General features: G+C 40.9%; 1 protein-coding gene across 1 annotated transcript; it reads left to right on the forward strand.

Annotated features, from left to right (window-relative positions):
* The first annotated feature begins 1098 nt into the window (after nt 1–1098).
* Nucleotides 1099–26802, forward strand: ttc17 (tetratricopeptide repeat domain 17). Its single transcript, XM_037789997.1, has 25 exons — nt 1099–1297; nt 2540–2629; nt 2898–3067; nt 3204–3315; nt 4868–4999; nt 6099–6208; nt 6337–6484; nt 7310–7449; nt 8033–8193; nt 9309–9421; nt 9616–9768; nt 10485–10600; nt 10836–10989; nt 11196–11267; nt 12135–12359; nt 13879–14098; nt 19157–19276; nt 19577–19872; nt 20010–20163; nt 20257–20377; nt 21520–21679; nt 22789–22872; nt 23612–23731; nt 25430–25573; nt 25758–26802. Exons 1-25 carry the CDS (start codon nt 1127–1129, stop codon nt 25887–25889), a joined length of 3618 nt encoding a protein of 1205 aa, XP_037645925.1. The 5' UTR covers nt 1099–1126; the 3' UTR covers nt 25890–26802.
* The last annotated feature ends 1118 nt before the right edge of the window (nt 26803–27920 follow it).

Here is a 27920-nt window from a genome sequence, read left to right on the forward strand (position 1 = left end):
CCCCGCCCCTCCCTGCTTGATGCTATGATCCTTGTCTGTCATTACCTGATTGGTCGCACGGACGTCATTAACACAACATTCAGTCACAGTCAGTGCATAGAGTGCCCATGGCGCGGAGAAGATTGTCCTATCATTCTGCCTTGAATTAAAGGGACTGTTTGTAACTTTTTACACATATAAATCTACCAGGTCAGTTTCCCATGCGTGCTCGCATATGCGCGCTCGCGTGTGGCTACGCTATTCAGACTCGGACTCCAACACAAACTACACAGAAGCACCAAAACCGCAAAGTTCTATCTAGTGAAGCCTGTCTTGCAAAACAGTGTTGGCCGCGGTTGTAGTACGCGGGGGAGACCGTAGCTTTGGTCTCCAGGACCGGATCTCTGCTGTATTCTGCTCCTCTGCCTGCCTGTCTTCACTCACACAACGCGTCATTCTCGCTCCACCTCACGTTCATGCGCGCACACTACACACTGCAGAAGACTTCGTAGCTCTGAGAATATCTAGTGAATATACAGTGGATGTTTGTGCAGAAATAAATGCTGCAGATCCTCCAGACTAACAGAGGGTTCCTGTGTCTTGTGAAGTGACAGGGCTCTGGAGCGAGAAGCGTTATCGTCTCTGACCGGGTGCCGGTGTCTTCCCTACGGGCGCAGTCGGAGACGATAACGTTTCTCCTCCTGCTTCCACCCTGGAGGAAGAAGCAGGAAAAGCCAACACTAGGATCAGCAGTGATCCATGGAGAGACCTTCATCTGGTCAGCTAACATTACTGCCAAGCAGGTGAAATATAGAGAGATATTGTGTTTTTAGCTGACGTGTGTCGCCTCACTGTTTTGAGCGATGCTCGTTCATGTCTATGTAGAGCAAGCAAGCGCGAGCCCGACGCTGACTTTCGTTGACTTAACGGCCACAGGTGTCGCTGTCAACAAGCATTTCCGAAAGTTACAAACAGTCCCTTTAATACATCCATGGTCATACTGCCTTGAATTAACAAAAAAAAAAAAAAAAACGTCTCTCGGATGGGAGCCGGCTCTTATCGTTCACTTAAGAGGAGCCGGCTCTTTGAACCGGCTCGTTCGCGACCGACACATCACTACTCCACAGAGCAAAATGAGACAGGAAAAATGGCGGACCTCAGGAAGACCTGTCCTGAGTCTTTGCCCTGTCGTGTCAACTATCCGCGAAAAACGTCGTTTCGGGGGAAGCTTTTCATCCTTCTCTGCATACTGATAGTGGACTCCGGAGGAGCTACGACACACTGGGTTGTCACAGAGGACGGGAAGATCCAACAACAAGTATGCCAGTATAGCGCCAGCTCATTGACCTGCTGACGTTAGGAGGCTAGCTCGTTAAGCTAGAGTCGTTAGCATTAACGGTAACGGGTTGTTATGGGGTTTGACAACGTACTTTTAGGAGATAATTTGATCTCAACAAGACGTCGTTTGACAGCTTCGGTAACGTTACACACAGTGAGGAAGTAGCATTAATAGATCATCTAGTTCGGCTCAGTCGGTTAGCTCACACTAGCTACCTCACATTTGATGTTATCTGTCTGAGGTCAAGATGACCAGTATATATTACAGTACCATGGCAACGCCCGCGGTGGAAACTGCCTATTTATTATGTGGGAGATAACGTTAATGGCGGTTGGTGATAACTGCCAGCCAACGGTTCCCTTCATTTAGCTGAAGACAAGGCCTGTTGAAGGAGGTTGGGTCACTGGTCTTGGGATAGGGGTATGACGCATGCGCAGTGTGACTGAAGCTGCGGTCATGCGTTGCGATTGGCTGAATTTCAGGCCAGATTTTACTGCGCATGTGTAATACCCTTGAGATGTGACGTGTTGATGACGCGTGACCCAGCCTCCTTTCCATAGGCCTTGGCTAAAGATAAAGATGTTAATGTTTATGTGACAGGCTTTGGGGCTCTAATAGGCTGAGTTTGCAATGTAAACATCTGAAATTAGAGTTGGACAGACTATTTCCAACAATATAACTTGAATCTACTGTCATATCCTTAGATAGATTAGATTAAAATGGTTTAATGTGTTTTGCACTCACTGGGACTGACTTGAGTATTTTAACTCTATTGCTGTCCTTAAAGGTCCCATATTATAAAAAAGTTAGATTTTCATGTTTTTTTTATTATAAAGCAGGCTTAAGTCCTATATAAATACTGTGAAAGTATAGAAACACTCAATCCACAGGGAGGTACACACAGCCCATATTCGTAAACATCCTAAATGTGTCCCAGTTTATATCCTGGTTGCAGTGGTTGTGAATGTCATCAGCTGACAGGAAGTACACATGGAACCAAGCTTTGGATCCAATTCTGTTGCAATTCTGTTAAATTATGCTAAAATAGAGCGTTTCAGACAGAGGGTAAATACAGGCATATTCAGGCTGACAGTATGAGGAAAATAAAGTTTTTTTTTAACATTACAGCATGTAAACATGTTCTAGTAGAAACACCAAATACAAGTATGAACCTGAAAATGAGCATAATATAGGACCTTTAACGCACTGTTTTCATTTCAGGTTGACTCGCCTTTGAATCTGAAGCATCCACATGACGTTGTGATCTTTATGAGGCAAGAGACTCGTGTTAACTACCTCAAGAAGCTGGAGGTGTGTGGGTTTCACTTTGTCAGCGTCATGTGCAAAGATGTTTGTCAAAGTGTGTTTCTCTTTGGGTTTCCCTTTTCTGGTTAATCTTTAATCTAACAACAGAGTCTATTGCCTTCCGATTAATTTGTGCAGACAAGAGGAAACTGTATCTCAATTATGTGGGAAAAGAGAGCATTTTCTTTTACTTTATTCATTGTAACTGTCAACTGTCCATTTCTTGTGCTCACTAGTCCTCATTGATTGATTGTCCTTGGTTATTGTTGAGCAGAAGCAGCTGGTGGCGCAGAAGATTCACATCGAGGAGAACGAGGACAGAGACACAGGGCTGGAGCAGAGACACTACAAAGAGGATGCAGACTGTGTCATGGCTAAGGTACCCCTGGGAGACCTGGACCTGTATGATGGTACTTATATTTCCCTGGAAAGCAAAGACATAAGGTAAGCTCTCCTCAATAAAACACGTAATTGCCAACATTCTTTTTATCTCTACAATGTTTTTGTTGTGTTTAGTGTCTCTCTATGATTATGATGAAATGTCATCTTAAAGAGATTTTATCCTGCTCTCCTCCTATAGCCTTGAAGACTATGTGGATTCCCGGTCAGCTCTTCCCCCAGATCTGGAAAAGCCTGACTGTGCGAAAGTGTTTGAACTACCTTATAGCATCCATGCCTTCCAGCATCTCAGGGTGAGTAGAGGTCAGACTTGTCAATAGTTTGCTCAGAAATGGAACAAGAAGGGAATGACTGATGATAATGAAAGTACTGTCTAGGTTGCTTTCATCACCCAATGAATATTTTGTTAGAATAAGTACGCCAACTTAAACCTCTGTTTTTGAGAGAAGGGATGCTGTAACTATGTGTAAAAGTATTCTCTCCACTCTCAAATTTATGTTAAATTGAAACTCATTAGTCACAGGTGCTTAACATAACAGTTAATGTTTAAGATTTCAACATTTTATATTCATCAAATGTAAGCATCCTGTTGGGAATGTACTGTATATAACCTTTAGTTTGGCCGAGCTGACATTTTGCAGCGACGCTCTGTTTACAGTTTCAGTGGGAAATTATTTAAATAATGTAAGAACAGAGACATACAGGAGAGAATAGTTTACAACCAGAAAATGGGCTCACAGTTAAGTCAGTCTTAGACAGATATGGGATGATTATCAAAGATGGTCTTGAAGTGTGAATATAAGTGTTTTGCTTTGTTGGTGGCTTTGCAGTTTTGTCCTATTATTCCATGCGCTAACAGCAAAAGCAGTCTTATTTAGATCAGTTCTGGTACAGGGTTAATGAAGCATCAGCTAGTCACTAAAGCAAGTTCAGCATGGACAGAATTCAAGAGCACCAAAGAGAAGATATAAAGCTGGCCATTTTCTGACAAAGACTTTGCAGATTTATGAAGAATGAAGTTTATTAAGTTTCTCAGAACGAGAAGCCCAGTCAACCTTATCAAATGAAATGCAGTGGTGAGTCTTGTAATTATCGCCAGTAATGACCCTAAGAGCCTAATGGGAAATGTAATCTAAAGGCTAGAGTGGAGGCAGCTGCATGTCGATAAATTACATCCCAATAATGTAGAGCTAAAAAGAAGAGGTGCTCAGAGGGAAACTGGTTTTGTTTCTGTGCAAAAAGCTAAGCTTCTGTTGCAGTTTATCTACAAGGTTGTTTGTATGATGTTTAAATGTGAATCTTTCATCTTGACATTTATATTCCGTGACCCTTTTAGCAATAAAAAAATGTCACTGTGGAGATATGCAAATCACTGTAATCTGTGTTTTTGGATCTCAAGACTAACTTGATTGTATCTTAAGGTTGCATTCAAGTCCAACAACATTTTTATAAATGAGGCCATTGGGTAAAGATTAAAGGGCAGCGGTGTTTTCGTGGGCAAGTAACAATAAATAAAGTTGATATTTTGTTGCCGTCAGAGTGGAAAACCCCGATGACTTCACCACATTTCATTCAGTCAGCCATTTATTGCTTTATCAGGTTAAGAATCCAGTGGGCGTTCACCAGTACATTATATTTATTTGAATATAGTTGCAGATAAGTGTGTGCTTTGGAAGTTGGTATGCTGTTTACCTAGAATTTCTGTTAGTCCTGCTGTCAGGTGAGATTATATGTGCTCTGCTTATTATGTAGACAACAGAGATGTAGCCTTTGTGTGACCGATCACATGCTAAAATTCCCAAATTCCAAGTAAGTGAACTGTAACTTCCCTTCTGTCTGTTCCAGGGTGTGCAGGAGAGGGCAAACTTGACCTCCCCGCTGCTTTCTAAGGAGGATCCAATTTTTAGTTCATTGTCTCATAAGCTGGGCCGCAGTGTCGATGAGGTGGGCCATCGCATCCATCAAGGGTTACTGAGGGTAAGGTCTGCCTGTACAACTTTGCCTCACTGAACTATACAAATATTAAAGACATTTGTTATCCCCTTTGCAGATATTGGACAAAAGCATGGAATGTGCATAGAAAAGAAAAAAAAACTGATTCAGAAGAAGCCTGGTAAAGCATGGAGAATACAAAATATCTGCAAATGGGGAGCAGACCTGTATTTTTAAGATTTTTTGTATATGCATTTGCCTAAATAACACCACCATATGTATAAATTTGAGTAAAAAAAGAAGTCACTATGTAAAATGACTACTATGAGGACTAACTTCAATACATATGAATACAATTGGACTCATTTGATCCACAAGAGTATCAGCTTTCCAGTGATACACAATTTATGTAATTCCAAGACTAATTGTAATTTAGGGACCCCAGTATGCAGAAATATTCAAACACACCATTTTTAGAATAGGTGAATTTAACACATTTGTACTGCATTCAAAAACTGCAGGGTATTATCATAAAGTGGGCATGTCTGTAAAGGGGAGACTCGTTGGTACCCAAAGAACCCATTTTCATTCACATATCTTGAGGTCAGAAGTCAAGGGACCCCTTTGAAAATGGCCATGCCAGTTTTTCCTTGCCAAAATTGAGCGTAACTTTGTAGCGTTACTTAGCCTCCTTCGCAACATGTAAGTATGACATGATTGGTACCAATGGATTAAAACTGAGCCCGCTACAACCTCTGAAAGACAGAATAGCAACCGGGTCCACTGCGCATTTTTAAGAGGTTAATTAGAGAATTGATACAGTATTGCAAAACATAATATTGCGATACTCGTGTATCAATATTTTCTTACACCCTTACTGTATGCATGTGTCTTTATCTGCCTTCCGCTCAGTCAGCATCAGAAAAGATGGGTTAATGTTGAAACCATCATTTTGAAGAAGCAGCCATTGTCAGGACAAGCCCAGACACAGAGTACAAGCAAGTCAGAGTAATTAGACATGTGACCAAGATTCAATGCAGCAAAACTATGTTGGGGAAAAACAAAGATTCCATAGAGGCCTAACAGTTAGCAGTCCTTCGAAGCAGTTAAAAGTGTGCACATCTTTATAATTACTGTTTTGCAGAACTCATCGTCCTGGGTTCTGTACAACATGGCGTCATTTTACTGGCGTATGAAGAACGAGCCTCAAAGGGCAGTGGACTGTGTGGTGCGCGCTCTGCATTTCTCCCCAAGGTAATGTCGGGCTGGTCAGAAGGCCTCTGCAATACTATATACTGTTTATTGCATGAGACTGCTCACAGGTGTTCACATTCTCATGCTGTGTGTGTGTGTGTGTGTGTGTGTGTGTGTTGTACTTGTAGGCAGCACAAGGATGTAGCCCTGGTCAACATGGCCAACATCCTGCACCGCGCCCATTTCTCAGCTGATGCTGCTATCCTGGCCCACGCTGCCCTGGACCTTACGTCAGACCTCTTCACCAGCCACTACACCTTAGGCAACATTTATGCTGTAAGTCAAAGAAAAACATATTCCACCGCAGTAAACACTTGTGTAATTAAACCGCAGACTTACCATCTAGTTAACCATTAAATGTGCCGTTAACTGTTTGTTCAACAGGATCACAGGATCTCTTGCATCAGCTCTATACTGTGTGTGCATATGTTAAAGTAAATACTTACAAAGCAAGATAATTTAAGTCTTCCATGTTGAACCATTTAAAAGTATAAATATCCAGTGAATTAGATATATTGGTAGAGCAATGTTGCATTGGACAAATGGAGAAATACTTTTATTTTCTTCCTTTCAACTTTGCTGCCAGCCTGTCCTTACCTACCATTGCTAATTATTTAAGTGTTTGGTAAGAAATACATAGGTAATTGAGACTTAGCTAACTAAACTCCTACTACAGTATTGCTACAGTAGCTCACAGGAGAGTGATGCTTACCTAAAGTGGTGGCAAATGTGTTGATAATGATCTCATGAGTTGAGTTTCAGGGTTTACATAACACAAATGAGACAGAATTCAGCTGTCAGCAACTTCTTTTCTTACTGGTCAGTGTACAGTATATATAGAAGATGCTATTTTCTGAATGTAAAGGTAGAGCGTATAAATTAAGATTTTTGTATTTGTAGGGAATTAATCGAATCACCTGCATTTTACTAAACTCTTATTTAACTAACACTTACATTTGAGTCCCCAAAGCTTTATTCCAGCAGTGTGTGGTACTCTACATATGTTTAGTCTGTTCAGTTCTTTTTTTTTTCTACATGAAACAGATCACTGTTTGACCTCTGCTATATTGTTTGTCTCCTCTTCTATCGCTGTCTGACCAGATGCTTGGGGAATACAACCACTCAGTGCTGTGTTACGAGCAGGCACTGCAGGCCCAGCCAGGCTTCGAGCAGGCGCTGAGGAGGAAGCATGCTGTGCTTTGTCAGCAAAAGCTGGAGCAGCGTCTGGAAGCCCAGCACAGGTAGGCAAGCACTCGTACATACATACACACTTTGATTGGTCAGGACATTCACTATGATATCTAGACATTTCCAAACATGTCCCACTGTACGCAACTGCGAGGCACCAACAATAACTGATCCTGGGTTAGGTTATCTCAGAAGGCATTTTTTCCCTCTTTCTTTTCACTGTTCAGTTTAAAAAAATCCTTGAAAAATGACTGGTAGATCTGAAAAACATAAGCGGTTTAGCGTACCTGGGACTGTCCACAATATTTCTGTTTAAGCAAAGATCGGTTGGTCTAAGGTTTCATGAAAATGTAGGGGATTTTTAATGATACCAAGTAAAACCAAAACATTTTTCCCTGTAGGGAAATGTTCCTTGCTCTTAGACTCCTCAATGGGGCAGTCAGAGTATGTAAGTAAAAGAAAAGTCCCTTGAGCTGGCAGAGAGTCTGTGTTTTTCTTAAGAATGCAGAGTGGATATTGCGCAGATACCAAGTCTTTAACATAGTTGTAGTGTGGTCATGTGATATGCTTTGTTTCCCTGCTATGCATTTCTGCCTGTCTTGTATATATGCCTTCCTCATTTTACTATATTTTTAGATCCCTGCAGCGGACGCTGAATGAACTGAAGGAGTACCAGAAGCAACATGACCACTACCTCCGCCAGCAGGAGGCACTGGACAAACACAAGCTGCTGCAGGAAGAGCAGATCCTGCGCAACATTATCCATGAGACCCAGATGGCCAAGGAAGCCCAACTTGGTAAGATGCCATGCACATAGAACTGAAAACACTTATAACAATCTTGAGGTGTGCAAGGAATATATTACTTTTTGGATTTTGTACGTAGAGTAGGGGTAGGCGATATATTGAATATACGGGTTGTATTGCGGCTCGTTCTACGTGGGATGTAGTAAATGACTATATCATCAACATCGAGTATAAATATTAATTGTCATTTTTTTAAGCCGCCAGCATGACACTCGCTTTGGCATTTCGCTTCTCCCGCGGCTCTCTCCCTCCCAGAGAGACACTCTCCTGGAAGAGTGTGTGTGTGGCGTATGAGCATTGATGTGCTTATGAGGTGTGTGGTTTGTATCTTGAGGGAAGCGGGGAACAAGGAAAAAGCCTGGCGAGAGCTGAGGAAGTGAAGCGCCAAAGAGGGTTTATACATGTTGAGGTCGGAAATGTGATAGAAGATGCCAGCCTCCACTTCAAAAAAGACGTTTCCGCTTTTAATAATCGCCACGGTCTCTGAGATATACTGGTTTTGAACTGCCCATGGGGGCAGGGAATGAACATGTAAGAGTCTGTCCATTCTGCTTAAATAGCTCTGTTTTTGTCGTCTACTTTTCTCTTTTTAGAGCATGCCACGTATTTCTCCGACTGTTGTCTCAATGCCTATCGGAATGCACAGATTTAATTGACTGATTATTATTTATAAAACATATCGCCCACCCCTAATGTAGAGTATATTATATTCTTAAGTAAAGAAAAGCTAATTGCTTTAACTGGTCAAGAAAGAATGTATTGACTTGCGCTGGCTGTGATTTAGCATGTCGTATGCTAGATAAATGCACATATTGATAATTATGAAAAAGAAGTAAGATGATCAGACAGGTGCTCGGCTTTAAAGTGATATATATCAATTTACCATTGGCTTCACAGAACAGAAGTAGCAATGCTGTAGAGTCGAGATAAATGTGATTGTATGGAACTCATGAGAGGCAAGAGTAAACAAGCTTACTGTGTGAGTTGTTTGAAAAGATGTGTCGTCACATAAATCTAGCTTTGATATTCATGCATATTGCTACATATACATACCTTGATGTGGCAGTATAGAGCAGCACCTAAGTATTGTGTGTTATGTGCTCCAGGGAACCATCAGATGTGTCGGCTGGGTCAGCAGCAGCGCAGCCTCTACTGCCCCTTTGACCTGCCTGTTCGCTATCACCGTGGCGATCTGTTTGAGCATGTCCACTATGTCCAAGTGAGTCTAGTGATATTTCAATGTACTTGGTCATTATTAGTCCAAGGTTTTTCCTGAAATTCCATTTTGTTATGAAACGAAGCTGTCAGTGTTAGTAGATATTTATCAACAAAAGCAAACAAACGGGGGAGTATACTAAAATGTCCCTTCAGTTTCTGTTTCTCAGTTCTTTCTGTTTCTCTTTCCGTTCATAGTTTGGGGAGGAGGTGTCAGTGGCTTCCAGCGTGGCGCTTGTGTCAGAGCGCAACCCGAACCAGACGGCAGCCAGCCCCCAGCTCCACCCCTCTGTGTCCGGAGACCAGGACCCTGCTGCTGCCCTCTGGGGCGGCCATCAGGATTACACACAGGCAAGACAGACAACTACATTTCATTGCTTTTTGTTTATGTTTTAAATTCTTTTTTTTGCAGGTCAGCTCAGTGACTGCAGAGTACACCGTCAAATTAAAATCAAAAGGAAAAATTATATCTCTGCAATGCTAAAGCAACACAATTCAGAAACCACACTGGACCTGCTAAACAAATTAATACTACTGTAGAAAAACAGCTGGATGAGGACAGTCTATAAATATTTAACAATACTTAATGTAAACAATATTTAATGTAAAATGGTATTTTGACACACATTTCACCTTAAACAAATATTACGATTTCCTCCTCGTCCTACGATTTGAAAATTGCAGTAGGTCATATTGTGATTTCGATAAGATTTCAATTAATTGTGCAGCCCTACAGGGTACCAACAATTACAAAATTCCTGCAATTATCATTTAGCTGACCTGTATACTCTTGGTAATTTAATTGAAAAATATAAAAAAAAATGTCTGATCAGAATGGCATGTATTATTACATCAAAACAGGTAGTGTTTTGTAAAAAGTGTTGGTGCAATAAACTGTAGCTTCAGCCTACACCTTTTTGGTCTGTAGAAAAATAGTCTTTCTAATGTGACATTGTTTTGTACTGTTTTGTTGTAATTACATGTACAAGTTGTTTGCATGTACAAGTTGTTTGCGTAATTATTTACAGACTGAAATAAATTTCAATTTCCATTCAATTGTTTTGTAGGACATACAGGGGATGTTGTGGCCTCAGAGGACTGATTGTGCCCAAGAGTACCCAAGTGTTCCCCCTGCTCACCTGCTGCCAACTTATTACCTTCCACCTGAAACACAGGGCCTCAGGTCAGTACACATTCCTGGATGGGGGTGATTTGTGGGTACAGTTGCGTTCCATTTGAGTTTGAGGTTCCTCAGAATGATCATCAAAACTGCAGCACACACCAAAGCAAAGAATACTGATTTGAATTCAAGTGAGAAAAGAGTCGGATTTTGCCTCCAGAGTTGCATATTAAAACTTATTACACAATGAGTCAAATGACTTGAAATGAGTGTAATGTGTCTAATTGTGTATATTCAGCCCGGTGGCAATTCTCCTCTATGGGAGCAGCAGTCCTCTGACGGTAGAACTGCCAAACTGTGGTCCCGTACCCCAACCATATCCAGACCTCCTGCCTGCCTCACTAGACTGGCCTCTGGAGGAAAAGATGCTGCCAGATCCCTTTGCCTCCCAGGTATCTGTCTGCCTGATTATTTAGATATGTGTGTGTGTGATTTGAATAGGGAAATAAAAGAGTTGGATGCATGCCATGTGCATTATGTTTACAGACTAACTATGCCCTTACTCTGTATGTCTGTATTTGTGTACGAGTGTTGTCTATGGTATGTAGAACTGTGCAAAGGAATATTCAATCATTGATATTACTATGTGTGATTACAGATACTGCAGTTACGTAGTGGAGGATGGACGCTGGATCAGATTGGCTCCAGAATAGCTCAAGCTATGAAACAAGTAAGAGGGCCCCTCACTCCTCTGCTCTCGTAGCACAATAATGTATCTCACTACCTAGTGTGAAATGGATGGAAGTCTAAATCTGTAGAGAGTGGCATGTGGCAACATGTTTTCTGTCTTTAATGATGGAATGTAAATTTACCTTTTTAGTAGGGATGTCTCGATTAAATTTTTTTGGCCCCAGTACCAATCCGAGTTCTTTAATATCATCTCCGATACTGAGTCTGATTCTATGCTTGAATCTATGCCGAAATTATTAAATCTGACACAATTCAAAAGCCACTTGATCCAAATACTGAAGGCCCTGGTTCAAAACTATTAAGTTGATAAGCTTTAATTATAAATATGATATTAAGGAAAGCTTATCAGGGAGACGGTGACTCCTGAAATTGATGTGATGCGATCCACTAGAGAGAAGATGTATCACTCTGGTGAAGTTGTTGGGACTACAAAAACACTCACACTCGTGGTTGTACTGTGGTGTGACAGAGTGATGCTTCTTGTACCTCCATAAACGATGTTTGGCAGAGTACAGACACCCACTTGCAGAGAGCACATAAACCCAACAACAACAACCAATATTTATTTAGGCAGATTTTGATCAGTTTTATTTTAGCAGATATACAGGTCCAGTAAAATATGCCAGGATCGAGCCCAATACCGGTACTGAGGATGTGCTCGGGACATCTCTACCCTTTAGTGAGGCGATGCTCACACACTCAAACTAGAGTTGTCTTGTTGTTGAGAAAAAGTCTCGATTAAATTTCAGATTTGATTATGAATCACATCTAATCGCTCTAACTTGCTCCCAATGGCAATAGTCTGAACCCATCTTAAGTCATTGATTTTTTTTTTTTGTATATATAGGCCATTGTACCCCGCTGGCAGATCCACAATGAGGCAGCTCTATTCTGGCGGGCCAAAGGCAACGGCAGCCACGCCCTGCAGTGCCTGCGCCAAGTGTTGAGCTCAGCCCCGCCTTCCCACCGCCACTTGCCTCTCACCAACGCTGCTAACCTGCTGCTACACCACGGCTTGACCACCCACTCACAAACACTGCTGGAGCTAGCAGTGGCTTTCAACGCATCAGAGGTAAAAACACAACGGTGCTATAACCTGCTAGGTTTTACCCTCTTAGTGTTGCACACATACACTGTGTTACATTTACTTTTCTGTTTTGGCCACTTTTTTAGGTACACAGACTACACATGTTTGTTGATTAAAAAACAAGCAGGGCTGTCCTGCATACCACTTTTTGGGTTTCAAAGCTTCGGGGAAAAATATTTAAAGCTTTGCGGCACGGCGCAGCAGACTGACATGTTCTTCTTTCTGTCTGTCTCCATCTCCCCTGTTTCAGTGCCGCTGCCGCACTACTGTAAACACACGCACCTCTACACATAACAAACAGCGGTATCCGTCTAAGAATAACTACTAATGATTAATGTTGAATATGAATAACGTTGTGGGATTATTCCTTTTTTCATATGCTATTTTGGGATTTATACTTTATTAGGACATACTTGTGTGTGTGTATATAGATAAAAAACAAACAAACAAAGCATTCAAATACTTATTTGAAGGTTGATTATCATGGCAACGGTCGAAGCTTAACCTCGAAGCGGTAGTGATAAAACCTTACTGATACCGTTGCAGTGTAAACAGATTGTTATTGAGTAGGTTAGCCCAAAAACTATCCCAATTCTGCTAGTTCACCACATAGTATTCTTGCAGAACTGTTTATATTTAATATCAGCAATGCATTATATACTCAGAGATCCACATTCATGTTGGATCTCGTAGGTGGAAGGACATATCCAGGAGCGAGGAGGGCATTATTGGCTTGAATGTTGATAAAACAGAATTGTTGGCTAATATGTTTTGGACTGTACAAAGTGATGTAAGTTCATTTTAGCTTTTATTTGACATGTGTCTGGAACAAAGTGTACTTTGTCCAAAAACATTACCAGCAGTACAAGTTGTCACAAAAAAATGCCCTGCCCTGACTACCAGTAGAGCAACATTTGTCCAAACTTTGCTGACTAAGCACAAATTTTAATGGCCACTCACTGTACCCTTTGTCAGTTTTAGGCACCCAGCAGTATATTAAACCATGTTACAAAGCCCTCATTATCTCAGGGTGGTTCCAGGAACATGAATATGAATTTAGTCCTCTCCTTCGGCCTGCTGATTCTCCACATTTCAACCCAAAAGAGTGACTTGGGAAGATTTAAAGCAGAAAAAAATGTGCAGGATCTGCAAGATGATATCGAGTCAGCGTGGATTAAAATTGTTAGAAACATTTCCAACATCTTGTTAAATCAAGCCATCAAAAAAACAGGGACTTGTAGAGGTAAAAGGGGCTTCTATACAATGCTTGTTGATGATATAACAATCCAGGATCCACTGGATTTATGTAAGAACTGGAGCTGATAAAGTGTAGTAGGGAATGGTAATATACACTACAAACTGAAGTTTTAGAAAAAAATGCATGTAAATATTTATTTTGTTTCTAGAAGGTACATACAGTATATCTACTAAAGTTGAGTGTTTTAGTTTCTTACCCGTCAGCTAAGTTTCCCCTGTTTTGTTTCGTTTTGCTCTCCTCCCTCAGCCCCACACCCTGCTCAGCCTGGTGACCGTGCAGTTGGCCCAGGGCAATGTGACAGGTGCTCTGGCCTTGTTCCGCCACATCCTGGTGAAGGCCCTTTCCTCCTCCTCTTCCTTCTCATCCTTTGCTGGCTGTGAACAGTGTCGCACCAGCCTACCTCTGCTGCGTTGTCTGCAGTTCTACCCCTTCCTTTACAATCTTTCACACCGACAGCCCTGCTCACGTAAGTGAATCCAATGCACACATAGACTTATTTTACTCCCTCTCCTAAGCGTGATGGATTTTTTACTTGGAATTTTACTACTGATAATGGTACACTCTCAGATTTTTCAAACTGTGAACTGAGATAAAGTTTCAAAACATCAGCACTAATGTGGGATAACATTTACGGATTTGGAGACACTGTTAGGGAGCTACACCAAAGTGAAGGGTAGATTTTAAAGATGTTTCATGGTTTTTGAAGGCCTAACAATTGCATCATTAGACTGTGTTTAGGCAAAGAAGCTGTAGCATTTGGACAGAGCAAGGACAGGACAGTGATAATCATCATTTCCACACGTTTTTTTTTCAAAATCTGAGCTGTAACATGAAGATAGTAGGGGTGTAAATCACCTGTTTCATCACGACACGATATTATATTGATTCTTTGGACAACGATACGATATTTGCTGATATCACAACGTCTGCTACGATACAATTTTGATTCAGTTCATTCAGTGGCATGCGATTGGTATGAGACAATATGGTATGCCCATTTAACAGAATCAGTTACATTTATATAAACTAGGGCTGTCCCGAATACCATTTTTTGGGCTTCGAAGCTTCGTTGAGAAATATTCGAAGCTTCGCGTAGCAGCGCGGCGCAGCAGGCTGACATGTTCTTCTGTCTGTCTGACTTCATCTCCCTCATTTCAGTGCCCTGGACAGTGCTGATGACGCACAACTGTACAAACACGCACCTCTACACACAACAAACAGCAATATCCGTCTGAGAATAACTAATAATAATTATTGTTAAATATAAATAATTATTAATGGTGTGGGATTATTCTCTATTTCATGGGATATTTGGGGATTTATACATTATTATTACATACTTATATAGAAAAAAATAAAGAAAAAATATAAAATAAAGCATTCGAATAGTGATTTGGAGGTTGAATACCATGGCAGCGGTTGAAGCTTTGAAGCATTCGATTCAGCACTAACATAAACTCTAAAATATGATTTGACAATTTAATTACAGGGCTCTTTAAGGAAGGAGGTCGCTTGGACTGAAATTGGTGATGCAGACGTGCCATGGGAATTTCAAAATAAAGGCATATCTTGTATCAATGTTTTCATTTTGCACCGATGATATTGGATCGTTGATCATTGAATCGATGTATCGTTACACCCCTAAAAGATAGCTGTGTAATCGACGGATGGACAGACCAGGGACACTAATTCTTGCATAATTTCATATTGGAAAATAACAAATTTATACATTGCGAACAGTTTACATATAATGTACCCCATCTAAGACATTACCAAACATTTTCAATATTGTTCAATGATGATGGCATTTATTGTTCTGATTATACAAAATCTTTTGTAAAACCATTTCTTTATGGTTTACAAATAAGCAAATATAATATTTTATTTTTGCTAAATTGTCCAGCTCTATCAGCTAACTGTGTTGAGCTGGAAATTAGCCATGGGCTTAAAATGCACTCATGAGCTGTGGGCCTGGATAGGACAATGTTGTCCCTCGAAGCTGCAGGAGTAGCTGTGAGAAACAAGTAGTATGTTGCGCTTCTGATATGAATAGAGACTGCACCTTCCTCTTTATTCATATCAGTGGGAGTAAAGAGAAAAGTGCTTTGAAGTGGAGAAATTTTGCCACTCAATAATTTACACTGCAGAAAATAGCTGATGCCAATTTTAGAAGGGTCTATATGTTACTCTCCAAAGCTAAATATTGCTCCCTTAAAGCACACTGAGTACATGAGGTCACATAAGCACTTTTAAAACACACACCCACCTCAAGTTAGGGCAAAGGTTTAAATATACAAAAAAAAAAATACACAAACCTTTCTCATGTTAAGTTTTATGGTTGCTGCAGTTCCTCCCACATGTTTGATCCTGTTAGGGATTTTGCTGCAGTCAAACAAATGGTGATAATTTGGGCTCTCTGGCTGTATTCGAAACCGCCTACTACGTACTGCTGACGAACGCAGTACGCAGTATACAGTACACACTGCATACTGCGTTCCTCCGTAGTAGTATGCAGTATGAAACCGTTAAAGCGATTTTTTATTTTGCAGTATGCTAGACCAGGTTTTAGCATTTAAACAAGCTCTTAAAGCACTGGACAAATAAACAAACTCGTACCACTATTGCATTTTTATCGAAAAATACAACTTGATTTATTTATTTTTTTTTGTTCATGACCAGTGTTTATTTACTTTATAAGATGCTGCATGGTAAAACAATTTACTCTAAACAGCTCATAGTGAAGTAAGACAAACAGGATCATCAACGAGGGGAGACGGTAAAACATTGCTCACAAAATGTACTCAAAACTGCTTTTTCAGTTACAGCAACAAAATAGTGGAATGACATCCCTTAAAAATAAGTAATGTTAAAAAGCGTTGTGTTGTCTCAGCAGATATCACTCTCGTGATCGTGGAGCTTTTCAATTCCAAAAAAGCAGATAAGCACAGGTTCCTGTTAATGTTATAAAGGACATTTATGTTGTGATATTTAAACAAACCATCTGTTAACAAGGAAATAAAAGCCCCTCGTCTACGAGACCGGTGTCTCTAGAGAGCTCCAGCTAGCTCACAGCGGTCTGTGAGCGTGACTGAGCGTGACCGTCCGGCTGGTGAGGTAGTGACACCGACAGGTACTAGCTAGCTGTCACGGCAGTTTGTGGAGCTTCTAAGCTCCAAAAATGTTGGAGCAAATGTTCGATTCGTCATTTAATAATGTAAAACTGTAAACATTCAAAATATACACAGTTGATTTCTCACCTTAAAAATTTCAGGAGTGAATTTAGTGATGAAATAAACTACGAAAAATGTAAAGAATTTTCTGTTTTTGTGACCATAGCTTGTACCGTTCCAGTGCTTTGCATTGTGGGATACAGTAGGTAAGGTAGACTAATCTGATGGCATACTGGAGATTTGTTCTAAATCAGTATGAAATCCGAGTATTTTTGGCATACTGTAGATTTTGCTTTTGTTTGCATACTGCATACTATATACTACATTTTGGCCAAATCAGTACGTACTACTAGTATAGAATGCGGTTTCGAATACAGTCTTTTTAATGGTTGTGGAAAAACAACATCATGCATAGAGTCTTGATTAGTACCTAACTACTGCACTTGAGAAATAGCTCCACAGCCCAACATCATGGTAATGTCAATCCCTGTAGACAAGCTAACAAACAACAGAAAATCATACCAGTGCAACAAAGAGCCATACAGGGCTGCAACAATAACGACATTTTCGCAATACTACGGTATTGGGAGGTATAATCCATGGCGTAGCATGTACTCATCATTACGACCTTCTTCCTATCTCTTGTAAAAACTGTCCATCCTGAAACAGCCCTACTGGGTTAAATGTTGCAGCATAGGAAAATAAAAAAGACTACTTGCCTGTTGTGAACCAGCCATCCAGGGTGTCTCTTGCACCTATGCAGCTGTTCTCATGGGCCTCCCATGGCTCCTATAAGCTTGTGGGATCCAGTAATGAAGTGCACAGATCTAATGTCTTCGCAGCAATAGCCAGAGTTTCCAAGTTGAAAAATATCAGAGCTTTGCTAGAGTAAATTGAGACAGAGAATGGAGTCAGCAGAGTGTAGAGAGAGAAGCTGAAGGGACAGATTTGTTTGTTCCACAAAAACAAACACTGTTGCTGTGTGTCGAAATATAAAATGCATCACTTTCTGTCCTGGAGAGGATTAGTCCCCAGGAAGAGCTAGTGCAAAAGCTTTCATGGTCTGGCTTTGGTCTGAACCACTATATCGGTCAGAGACAGAGTAGTAATAAGAACCATGTTTATAGTCAAAAAGGTGAAGGTCCAAACTGCCTTAGTAACTTGTCTGTAATAACATCATGATTGCATAATTTCCAACATAAGAGTGGGCTAATTGTTCAAGTATTCATTCTATTCCAAATTTACTGATGCAAGCCCCCTTCAGCCAGTGTTACTTCCTGTTTTTCAGTTAACGTTCTTTTCTCAAACAGAGAATGGGGGTGTGGTTAATAGTCAGATGTAATTCATTACCATGGAAACCAGAAACCGTCTACTCTTGGCGAGGCGGCCGTTTGGCTGCTGCTGCATCGAAGAGCCGAAACGCAGGATGGATAGACATGTTGCAAAGTCCGCCGATTGAAATGCAGTTTTGGGATGTTTTGGTGGTGCACCGTTGACCAGCACTGACCTCTCTCGCCCCGACACTGCACCAGGCTGCACTGTGATTTGTTTATTTCTCTAACGGGGCTTTTCTCTTGTTTTCTCTTGGGCTGAAAGTTATGCGCTCCCCGGCGTCCGGACCTGTTAGCGGCTTTTGCTGGTGGGCAAGACAAACCTCCAAAACGTCCCAAAACTGCTTTTCAAATGGCAGGCAACTATGATCCGTCCGTGGCCGGACACAACACCGGCGTGCAGGATCGGCTGCTTTCCGTTAATTTATTTCCACCGCACACACGAATGCCATTGTGAAAATAAACCACACACTAAACTAAGGTGGAGGGAATAAAAAATGTAATGAAAACCCTCAGTTAGCTAATGCAATAAGTTGGGCTAGCTAACTACACATAACTAAGTTATCTAACTAACTAGAAAGACAACCTGGCAGACAGATCAACAAACACATTTATGGGTTTGTCGCTCAGATGCAAAGAAGAGGATGACATATGACCTTCAGCTATAGTCATTCCCATTTTAGCAACAACCTTTTTTTTTTAACTTTGAGCTCAAAATAAAGTTATTAGTCAAAAAGAAATTTTGGTGAGCAGTGAGGCTAAACAACATTGACAGGAAATGACTCAAATGAATATGAAATATCATAGAAATGCCAAAATACACTGGAGGGAGGCTTCTACCATCTACCGATATAGAGAAACAGTGTTTGAGAATACATTTCACATTTGTCACCTGTCTCTTAGTCAGTCTAATCAATTATAAATACATTTGTTCCATTCAGCTAATCTGTTTCTGCTGCAGGTCTACTGTCACGATAAGGTTTGTATAATAAGTGTGCCTAAACTTAACTTGTGTCTATGCAGAGGGTGCTGCCTGCATGGCTGAGAAGGACCTTGGGATACAGCTGGAGGAATGGGAGGGCAGTGAAGAGAAGCAGGACGCACCAGCCATCACCGCCATGGAGGACTCCCTGCTCTTTGAGAGTAAGAATATGATTTAGCGACGCCTCCAGTGGCAAGAAATCAAGTCAAGAATGTACTTAATTCAGTCAATGATGTCCTCTAATGGTGTAATTTTCTTGAGTGAGGAGTGACTGACGGACAAAATGTCATTGAGAATTAGACCACGTGTCACTTGGCTTCATTTGCTGCCCTGTAAAAATATATTTATCAGATTCTCAATAGTGTTTCTGTCCTGAACAGATTTGCTAATTGCTCCTGTAGCTCAACACCACTCTTATTTATTCTCTTATTCCCCACCCATCCCCCACACACACTCTTCAGAGGTTATCTTGGACAGCAATGGGTCAGGTGAAGCTGCTGGACAGCAGCGGGCTTCTCCCTCTGCCTCAGGAACAGCTAAAATAGCCACCCCGTTTGGTGGTGGAGGAGTGGAAGGGGAGGAGGAGTGGCAGCTGAAGGAGGACCTGATGGGAGCTTTTGAGGGAGCGCTGGACGTTGGAGGCAAACGAGGGGACCTGCGAGGTATCCGGGTGCTAAAGAATGACCGTGTCATGGGTGCCCGTGCCGGTGGCGGGCCTTGCTTTGGTAACTGTGAGGATGACGAGGGAGCTGAGTGGGTAAGTGTACATACCCATACTTTTCACAACACAGAATTATGTTTGAGTTATAGTCCCAAAGTATGTGAGATCTGGGGGACTGATGTGACTGAAGTTTGTATAGCCGAACTGAACATGAGTGCCTTTTTGTTCATCAGATCACCTTCCAGGTAAAGCGGGTCAGGAAGGCTAAGGTGGATGGGACGGAGAGTGTTGCCAGCTCTGATGACGGCCAGAACGGAGAGTCGCTGCCAGGAGGACACTCCGTCTTGGAGATAAGCGGGCCAACCATCCCGTCGCCTGGCCCTTCAGGTACAACACACACCAGCATGAGCACAGGAAAGGCACTGAGTTGCAGGACTTCACTCAACTGAGAGACATGTCTTTTCTTGTGTTTTCATGCAGGCCGCTGGAGGGACTACACAAGTCTTGGCTGGCCAGGGCCAGAGGAGTGCCAGCGGACACGAAGGGTAGACCTTACCACTGTAGCAAGCACCTGGTTGGCTGTTTCTGCCAAGAACATTGAGTAAGACTCTCACTGTCCCGATCATGGTCACATTTTCATTTAATGTTATATTATAACAGGTTATATACTGTATATATATAACTGTGAATTTAGTTAGCACTGAAACATTGACCATGTAGTAAGGATGTCACGAGAACCGTTATTTTCGGTACCAAATCAATGCCAAAATTCTGAAAACGTGACGGTACTCGTTTTTCTACAGTACCGTAGATACCGTCAGGGCTCAAGACGAACAGCGTCCCGTCGTGCCGCCGACAATAGACAATGTGTTTGGGACTTGGAAACTCACTATTGACGCAACTAGTGGACGCATCCTATTTTTCCCTGATAATGCTACATTGCGAACAACAAATCCATTTTGAAATCGGCATGACGAGAGCTAGTTAAGACGAGAGCTGCTTACTGGCTGGTAACGCCTAACGTTAACTAGCTCTCGTCCTGCCGATTTCAATATGGGAGGTAATATTGATTTACATTCTGATGCGGCTCTATTTAGTAAAAATGAGTATTGGGCGAAGGTAAATTCTAACGTTATCATGATGTGTTCAAATGTGATCTTGTAAAATGTAGTTTTTGGCGAGAAACTTGAATGAATACAGTTGCAAGCAGATGTTTTCATGGAATTATTTATTATTATTTGAGGTTTTAATCTCAATGTGACTTCCTAGTTAAATAAAGGTTATATATATTATAAAATGGATAATAATAGAGAGGGGATTATGACCTGTTAAACTTCCTAACAAAAAACAGTATGCAAACAGTAATGATGGAGTGTATGTTGAAGTACATTACCGTGGTATTGAATTAGCATCAAGAATTGTGGAATTCCACTGGTATTGGTGTCAACTACTAAATTTCTGGTATGGTGATATCCCTACCATGTAGTACACACTGTTAGTTTTGGGAGTGACGGCTCCAATGTGTTTTCTATTTTGATCACAGAACCACTGGAAAAATAATATCCACAAAGCTTTTAAGATACCTTAGAAATGTGTGGAGTGTTTTAACAAATACCTGTTTAGTGTTTAGACATAGAAAACAAAGGGAAAAAAAGAAAACATTGCTACCTCATTGATGTTCTTGCATCACAATTTTAGTCTTATGTTTGATTTCCCCTTTTTTTTGCTGTCTCTTTTTTTCAGCATCACAGAGCACATAGACTTTGCCACTCCACTCCAGGAGCCAGCTGCTGAACCTTTATGCAACGCCAACCTAGCTGCCAGTATGCACACCCTCGACCACCTGGCAGGGGTGGCCAATCGTGCTGCCATCCACTACACCGGAGAGAGCCAACTGCGTGAGGTAGGCCGAGGCAGAAGCCATAGATTACGAGAATTAACATGCATACTCTTCCTAAACAGTGTGGAGTTCCACTAACTGTGTTGCTCTATTGAAAGATGTCAACAATAATTAAATAAGTAACTAAACGACCAGAATGACAGACCAGTTGGTCATCGATCAAAACTAAATATTGATATTCTCATCCAGGAGTTTCAGTTCCACAGGTGTACTTACATAAAGCATGTATTATATGAAGCTTTGTGCAAACTAATGAAAAGAATTCAAAGAACTTGTGCTTGGTACCACAAAAAATCAAACAGTTCCAGCAGGGTAGTTAATATCTGAACCTAAAAAAAGGTTTAACAGCCAAGATAGGTTGAGTTAAAGGACATGAAACAGGTAGATAATGCATGGCAGCAGCCTCCCACTCAAGCTAACGTTAGCTAGCCATGCTAGTCACTGTCACCAGCATCATTTAGCGATTTACCACACTGACGGTGAATATTCACGTATCGTATGTACCTCAAATCTACTGTATGTGTGAAAGTCTCGGTTAACCCGCGACACAACAGCTTTTCATCATTTTCTCTTCTCTGTGACAGCGAGTTTCTTTCCCCCAAACGGGAGCGCAGCCTCGGCGATGACACCATGCAGGTCTGGTCTATAGCTTGGAGCCATAAAGACCCTCTGTTACATTTTTGTTAGGACATGGCGGGGGAACAAATCGGAGATCAGCGTTTTTGAATTCATTGTTGGTGCAACCGACTTCACAGCAACTCTTGGACATAGTGTTATTACTATTACCGGTTAGTTTAAAGTAGAGGTTTGGAGACATGTTTCAACTTCTTCTGTTTACTTTGTTACCGTCTGGGACATGGAATTGGTTTCCCCCAAAGCGGTTTGGTCATGAGAGCCTACTCTTGATGATGTATTGACGGTCTGATGTATCCGCTGGCTACACCAGAACCCCAGGAATACAGCCCCTCCTTACCCCCTTAGAGGTTTATCTGTCGTCAGACCGAGAGCCGATGGGTTAAGACATAATTGACAGACTGTTTTTTAAATAATCAGAACAGCCCCGCTTCTTAGTTAATAGTGGCACATGTGTCTCTTCTTGTCCAAACCCCCAGGTCCTGCAGAACCTCGGCAAAGATAAGTTCTCCCCTCAGTCCTTTGAGCAGGTGGGAACGCGCATCGCTAAAGTACTGGAGAAGGTAAGGGCTCTCGCATCTCTTCGTTAAAGACAAACTGTTGTATTCAAACAATGGATGTTTTGATATCTTGAATTTCACCTGACTGTACAACAGCAAAGACAGATGGCAGATCATTTTGTTTTCTGCATTTTTCATTCCTTCCTACAATAACTCCAAACCCTGCAAAAGTTAACTACTATTAAAATACTAATGTTTATGTGACTTGGAAAGCATCAGATGACACACACACTAAATTGTGTGCTATGTGAAAACGCTTCCAGTCGCCTAAACACATGCTTATTAGCAAACTCTTTAAAGCTCTGCTGCAGCTATTCAGAATACTACATTGTACTGAAACCCATATGGTTGTGTTAGCTCAATTTGTCTGACTCGTCAGTTTTTCTGAATGTAGGTTTTTTTTAGAAAATGACATAATCACAGCCATTAAAGACGGGTTTTTCTCACTGAGGAAATGGCGAAATGCCAAGAAGTAGATTGTAGAAAAAGCTTTTCTGAAATATAAAGATGCATTGAGCTTATTATTTGTGATATGTTGCTGTAAATTGTAGTAATGTGAATAAAACACATTCAAGGTGCAACTGCGGGAAAAAATATTAGCAAGGATTTGAAGTGTCATTGCTGTGCATAATTATGAAGTAACACCAGAGCCATTTTAACACCCCACTACTACTACTACACACAACCAATTACTATAGACTTAAATTGTACATTCATCGCTCTCCCTCATACATGACTGCAGAATCAGACATCATGGGTGCTATCCAGCATGGCTGCACTGTACTGGAGGGTGAAAGGTCAAGGCAAGAGAGCCATCGACTGCCTGCGACAAGCCCTCAACTACGCCCCCCATCACATGAAGGCAAGTTAGACATCAACTGTTCCCAACAGCTCACCCACCTGGTGCTTACATTAAACAAAGGATTGTTTTAAACAGGGTTCCCCACGGTCATGAAATTCCTGGAAAAGTTAGGAAATTAGAAAAATTGTTTTCTGGGCCTGGAAATGGTTTGAAATTCATTAATTAATTAATTAATTTAATTTAATATTTCATTTTAAGCCAATGCAAGATTAGTGAAAATAAAAGAATATGGATGCAATAATGAGGCTCTTACTCTACTGTGCTATGCCCTGGGATAGGTGGTGTAACAAATATGTAGTCCCTGTTGGGCATAGCACACTGGAGATCCAAGAGCCTCATTACTGCACCCTATGATCGCTAGGGGTGGGGGAAAAAAAGAAGGAAGTTAGAGCTTTTATTGTTGTAGTCTGAGTAACGTGACGTCATATCCATTCTGTATCCTTCAACCAAAACAAACCGCAGCAAGCCAAAATCAAGGCCTAGAGAAAGGAGGCTGGGTCACGCATCATATCTCCGGGGGTATAACACATGCGCAGTAAAATCGCGCCTGCACTCACCGAAGTTGAGCCAATAGCAACGCACGACCGCAGCTTCAGTTACACTACGCATGTGTCATACCCCACACCCCAAGACCAATGTCCGCCCGTGACAGAGCTTCCTTTCCATAGGCCTTGGCCAAAACAAGGAAGTACAAAACAGCGGAGGGTCTGTGTGGATATGACCTGCACCCTCGCATGTTTAATCCAAAGTGGTAAACACGACACATCCAGTAAAGTATGGAAACACTTTGGGTTTCACATATTGTCAGGAAAAGCAGAGCTAGACCTCACGGCTAAAGCTGCATGCTAACTCTGTCATGGACAGGAAATGTTATCGTATTGCGGTAACGTGCGTCGTCACTCGCATCTCCGTGGTCAAATGGGCCGACGCTACAACCGTAGAGCACCCATATACTGACATTTATGTTAAATGCATTCAAACGGCCCCGATGGAGCTGACCATGGATGGATAAAGAGAACGCAGCTGACGGGAGAGCTAGCAACAGACTTGGCAAAGTTAGCGGAAGTATACACGTGTGACTACGTCCGGTTTTCAGAATAAGGTGTTAACAAAAGGAACTATATACAAAATACATCTATGGAAATAAGATTGATTGAATTATATTCACCAGAAGTATAAAATATTACATGTCCCTTATAAATTAAAAAGATACTACCACTAATTTGTGTGGGAAATGTTTCTAGTCTTTGATTTTTGAGTTGCTGGAAAAAATCAGGTCAGGACATCTTTGACTACATACATGCTGAAAATCAAACATTTTTATTGTATCAATTTAGATATTTTCCAAAGTAAAAGTCCATAGAAGTGTATGATTCAACTTTTTCTCATGGTCTAGTGTTAAAAAAAAGTTAACAAAAATCGCAATAAGTCATAATATCGAATCATAATACTTGTAGAATCGCAATACATATCGAATCGCCACCCAAGTATCGTTATAGTATCGAATCGGGAGATAGATAAATCGTCCCAGCCCTAATGATCGCTTTATAGACTTACCTATTATAAACTACTTGAAGTCATGGAAATGGGGGAAATGTTATGGAAACATATTGAAAAGTCATTGGTTAAAATGTGTGGGAACCCTGTTTAAACTGTTTATGAAAATAATAATTTTTTGCCTCCTGAATTGTGAACCAGGACGTGCCCCTCATCAGCCTTGCCAACATCTTCCAGAACGCTCGGCTATGGGAGGACGCTCTTACAGTCGCCCGTATGGCGGTAGAAATCGCCCCGCACTTTGTCGTCAACCACTTTACCCTCGCCAACGTCTATATAGCAATGGTAATGGCTACAGTCACGTTTCCTGACACTGTTTGATCATTATTTGTGTGCTTGTGGTGACATGAGCCACTGCTCAGCTCCTCAAGTTTAACCACTGCAAACAAGAAGTCAAAGGCATTTATCAAGCAGTGATGGCAGTCATGTGTCCTTACAGTGACGTGGTTGTTGTGTTTGTCGTCGACAGGAGGAGTTTGAGAAAGCCATGCGCTGGTACGAGTCTACTTTGAAGCTGCAGCCAGAGTTCGCCCCCGCCAAAGATCGACTAAGAACCATCCAGTGTTACCTGCTCACCAAGAGGGAGCGTCGTCAGCCCTGAACCTGTCTGATCCAGTCTGATCACAAGAGTACCCCACAGTCATGCACACTCACACAGACACACTCTGATCTGAAGACCACAGATAAGTAGGACAAAATAAAAGTGTAGGAAACTTTTAATGTGGTTAAAGGTGAGTGATCAGGATTCATATCCTGTAGAATCTGGCTCCTAACGCCCCCCAAAGAATTAGGTTTGAAACGTCACAACAGTACAACTGTAGATACTTTTGCCCCTCAACTTATCAGTCAAATGCAGGACCTCTTGTTATCTAACAATCAAGAAGTTATGATTGTCAGACTCGGTTTTTTTTCTAGGTTTTGCTTGAAAAATGGAAGCGGGATAATAAGGTTTGCAAATCCCAGTTAAACCTTCTGCAATATTTTGATTCCAATCTGTGCTAATTGGAAGAAAAGCTCTCATTCTTGAAGATGTTTCGGTAAGAGGTGGCATCTAGGTGGTTCTCAAGGATAATAACGTACTTCAGCCTGCAGATGGCGCCATGTTTTAATGTATCTTCATTGGAAATTTCAAATGAAAAGGATGTTATACAGTATTTGCTTATGCAGTCTTTAGCTGAGATGGTAAGGAATGTGCCTCTCAACTCAGAGGTTAAAGGAGTTCGAACTGAACAATATATGCCCTCACTATTTCTGCTTCATAAAATGGATGGGAATTCTCAGTTTTTGCACTTTTTTCTATATCATTCCTATTTATATGGGACCTACAAACTTTTGATTTTGCTCCAAGATAATTTAAATACAAAAGAGAGAAACTGAAATATGCTATTACATTTGCTTCTTAACTTATGGAAATCATAAGGCAGAAAAAGGATTTGCCGTTGACCATCTATATAAAAAAAAAGTGGAATCTGTATTTAATGTACAGTATTAAAGGCAGTGTGTGGATTTCGTTAGTTCATTTCTCTGCGTCAATTCTTTGTCTCTTTGAGAAATAAAAACAAAGTGTTTGGACTCCTTGAAGTTTAAATTAAAATGTAGAATTGATAGCATTTCACCATTAACACTTTACAGCCGCACTAAATGAATCTGTGATTGAAGACTGTGATTGAAGACTGCTCTCATAAACGTAACTTCAACCTTTTTCTAGTTAACATTTTAAAACCGGCCTAATGGGGGCACTGTCAGACCTTTTTTTTGTCACACTCCTATCAACCCCTACAATCTCACCCTTTCTTTATGATAGCCCAAAATGCATTCTAGATCAGGTTAAAGGTCAATTTTGTCAATTTTTTTTTTTTTTATCTTGCATATTTTAAGACATCACAATTAAATATTTTAATAGATTAACAGCCCTAATTTTTGGTTATAATGGTATAATTATTTTACTGTAAAATACAGCAACATTAGGTCACATTCTGGGTTGTGCATTGAGTTTATCTTTAATATAATGATCAGATTAATGCGTTGAAATCTATCTTGAGAGTCAGATTTAATTATTGCCGTCTGTCACATTTGTGCTCTTCCAGTTTCACACAACTCTGGCATGTACATTAATTCAGAGATTGATGAGCATCTTCAGTCCAGCAATGTATACACTCAGCCTAACTAAGGCTATTTCTTTTATTTGCTTCTAATATTCCTACTCTTTAGTGTGTTAAACTACCCAGATAGCACCATTGATGTTTTTAAAAAACTCTCTTTTATTGGTTTTGTAGTTCAGAACACAAACGAGAACACGTCAGGTCCAGAGATCATTACATAGCCGGTCATATACATGTAAACAGACACATACAGTCAGAGAGACAAGCTAGAAATATGGTAAAGCACACGTATACAAGCAAAGGGGACAGAAATAGACAATACATAGCTAGCAAGATTATACTATGAAATAATAACAATAGTACTAATGATGATGGTATTAAATTAAAAAGATGGGGGAAAAAACTAATGCTATTTATAAAGATACTGAAATCAAAATAATTTTTGAGTGAATACATTTTCTTCTTCACATCAGTCATCAACCTCCAGAGTTTACAGGCAGTGAGTGAACATTACTAAAGCAATCCAGCAA

This window comes from Sebastes umbrosus, chromosome 2, assembly GCF_015220745.1.
Source record: "Sebastes umbrosus isolate fSebUmb1 chromosome 2, fSebUmb1.pri, whole genome shotgun sequence".
In the NCBI taxonomy this organism is placed as follows: Eukaryota; Metazoa; Chordata; class Actinopteri; order Perciformes; family Sebastidae; genus Sebastes; species Sebastes umbrosus.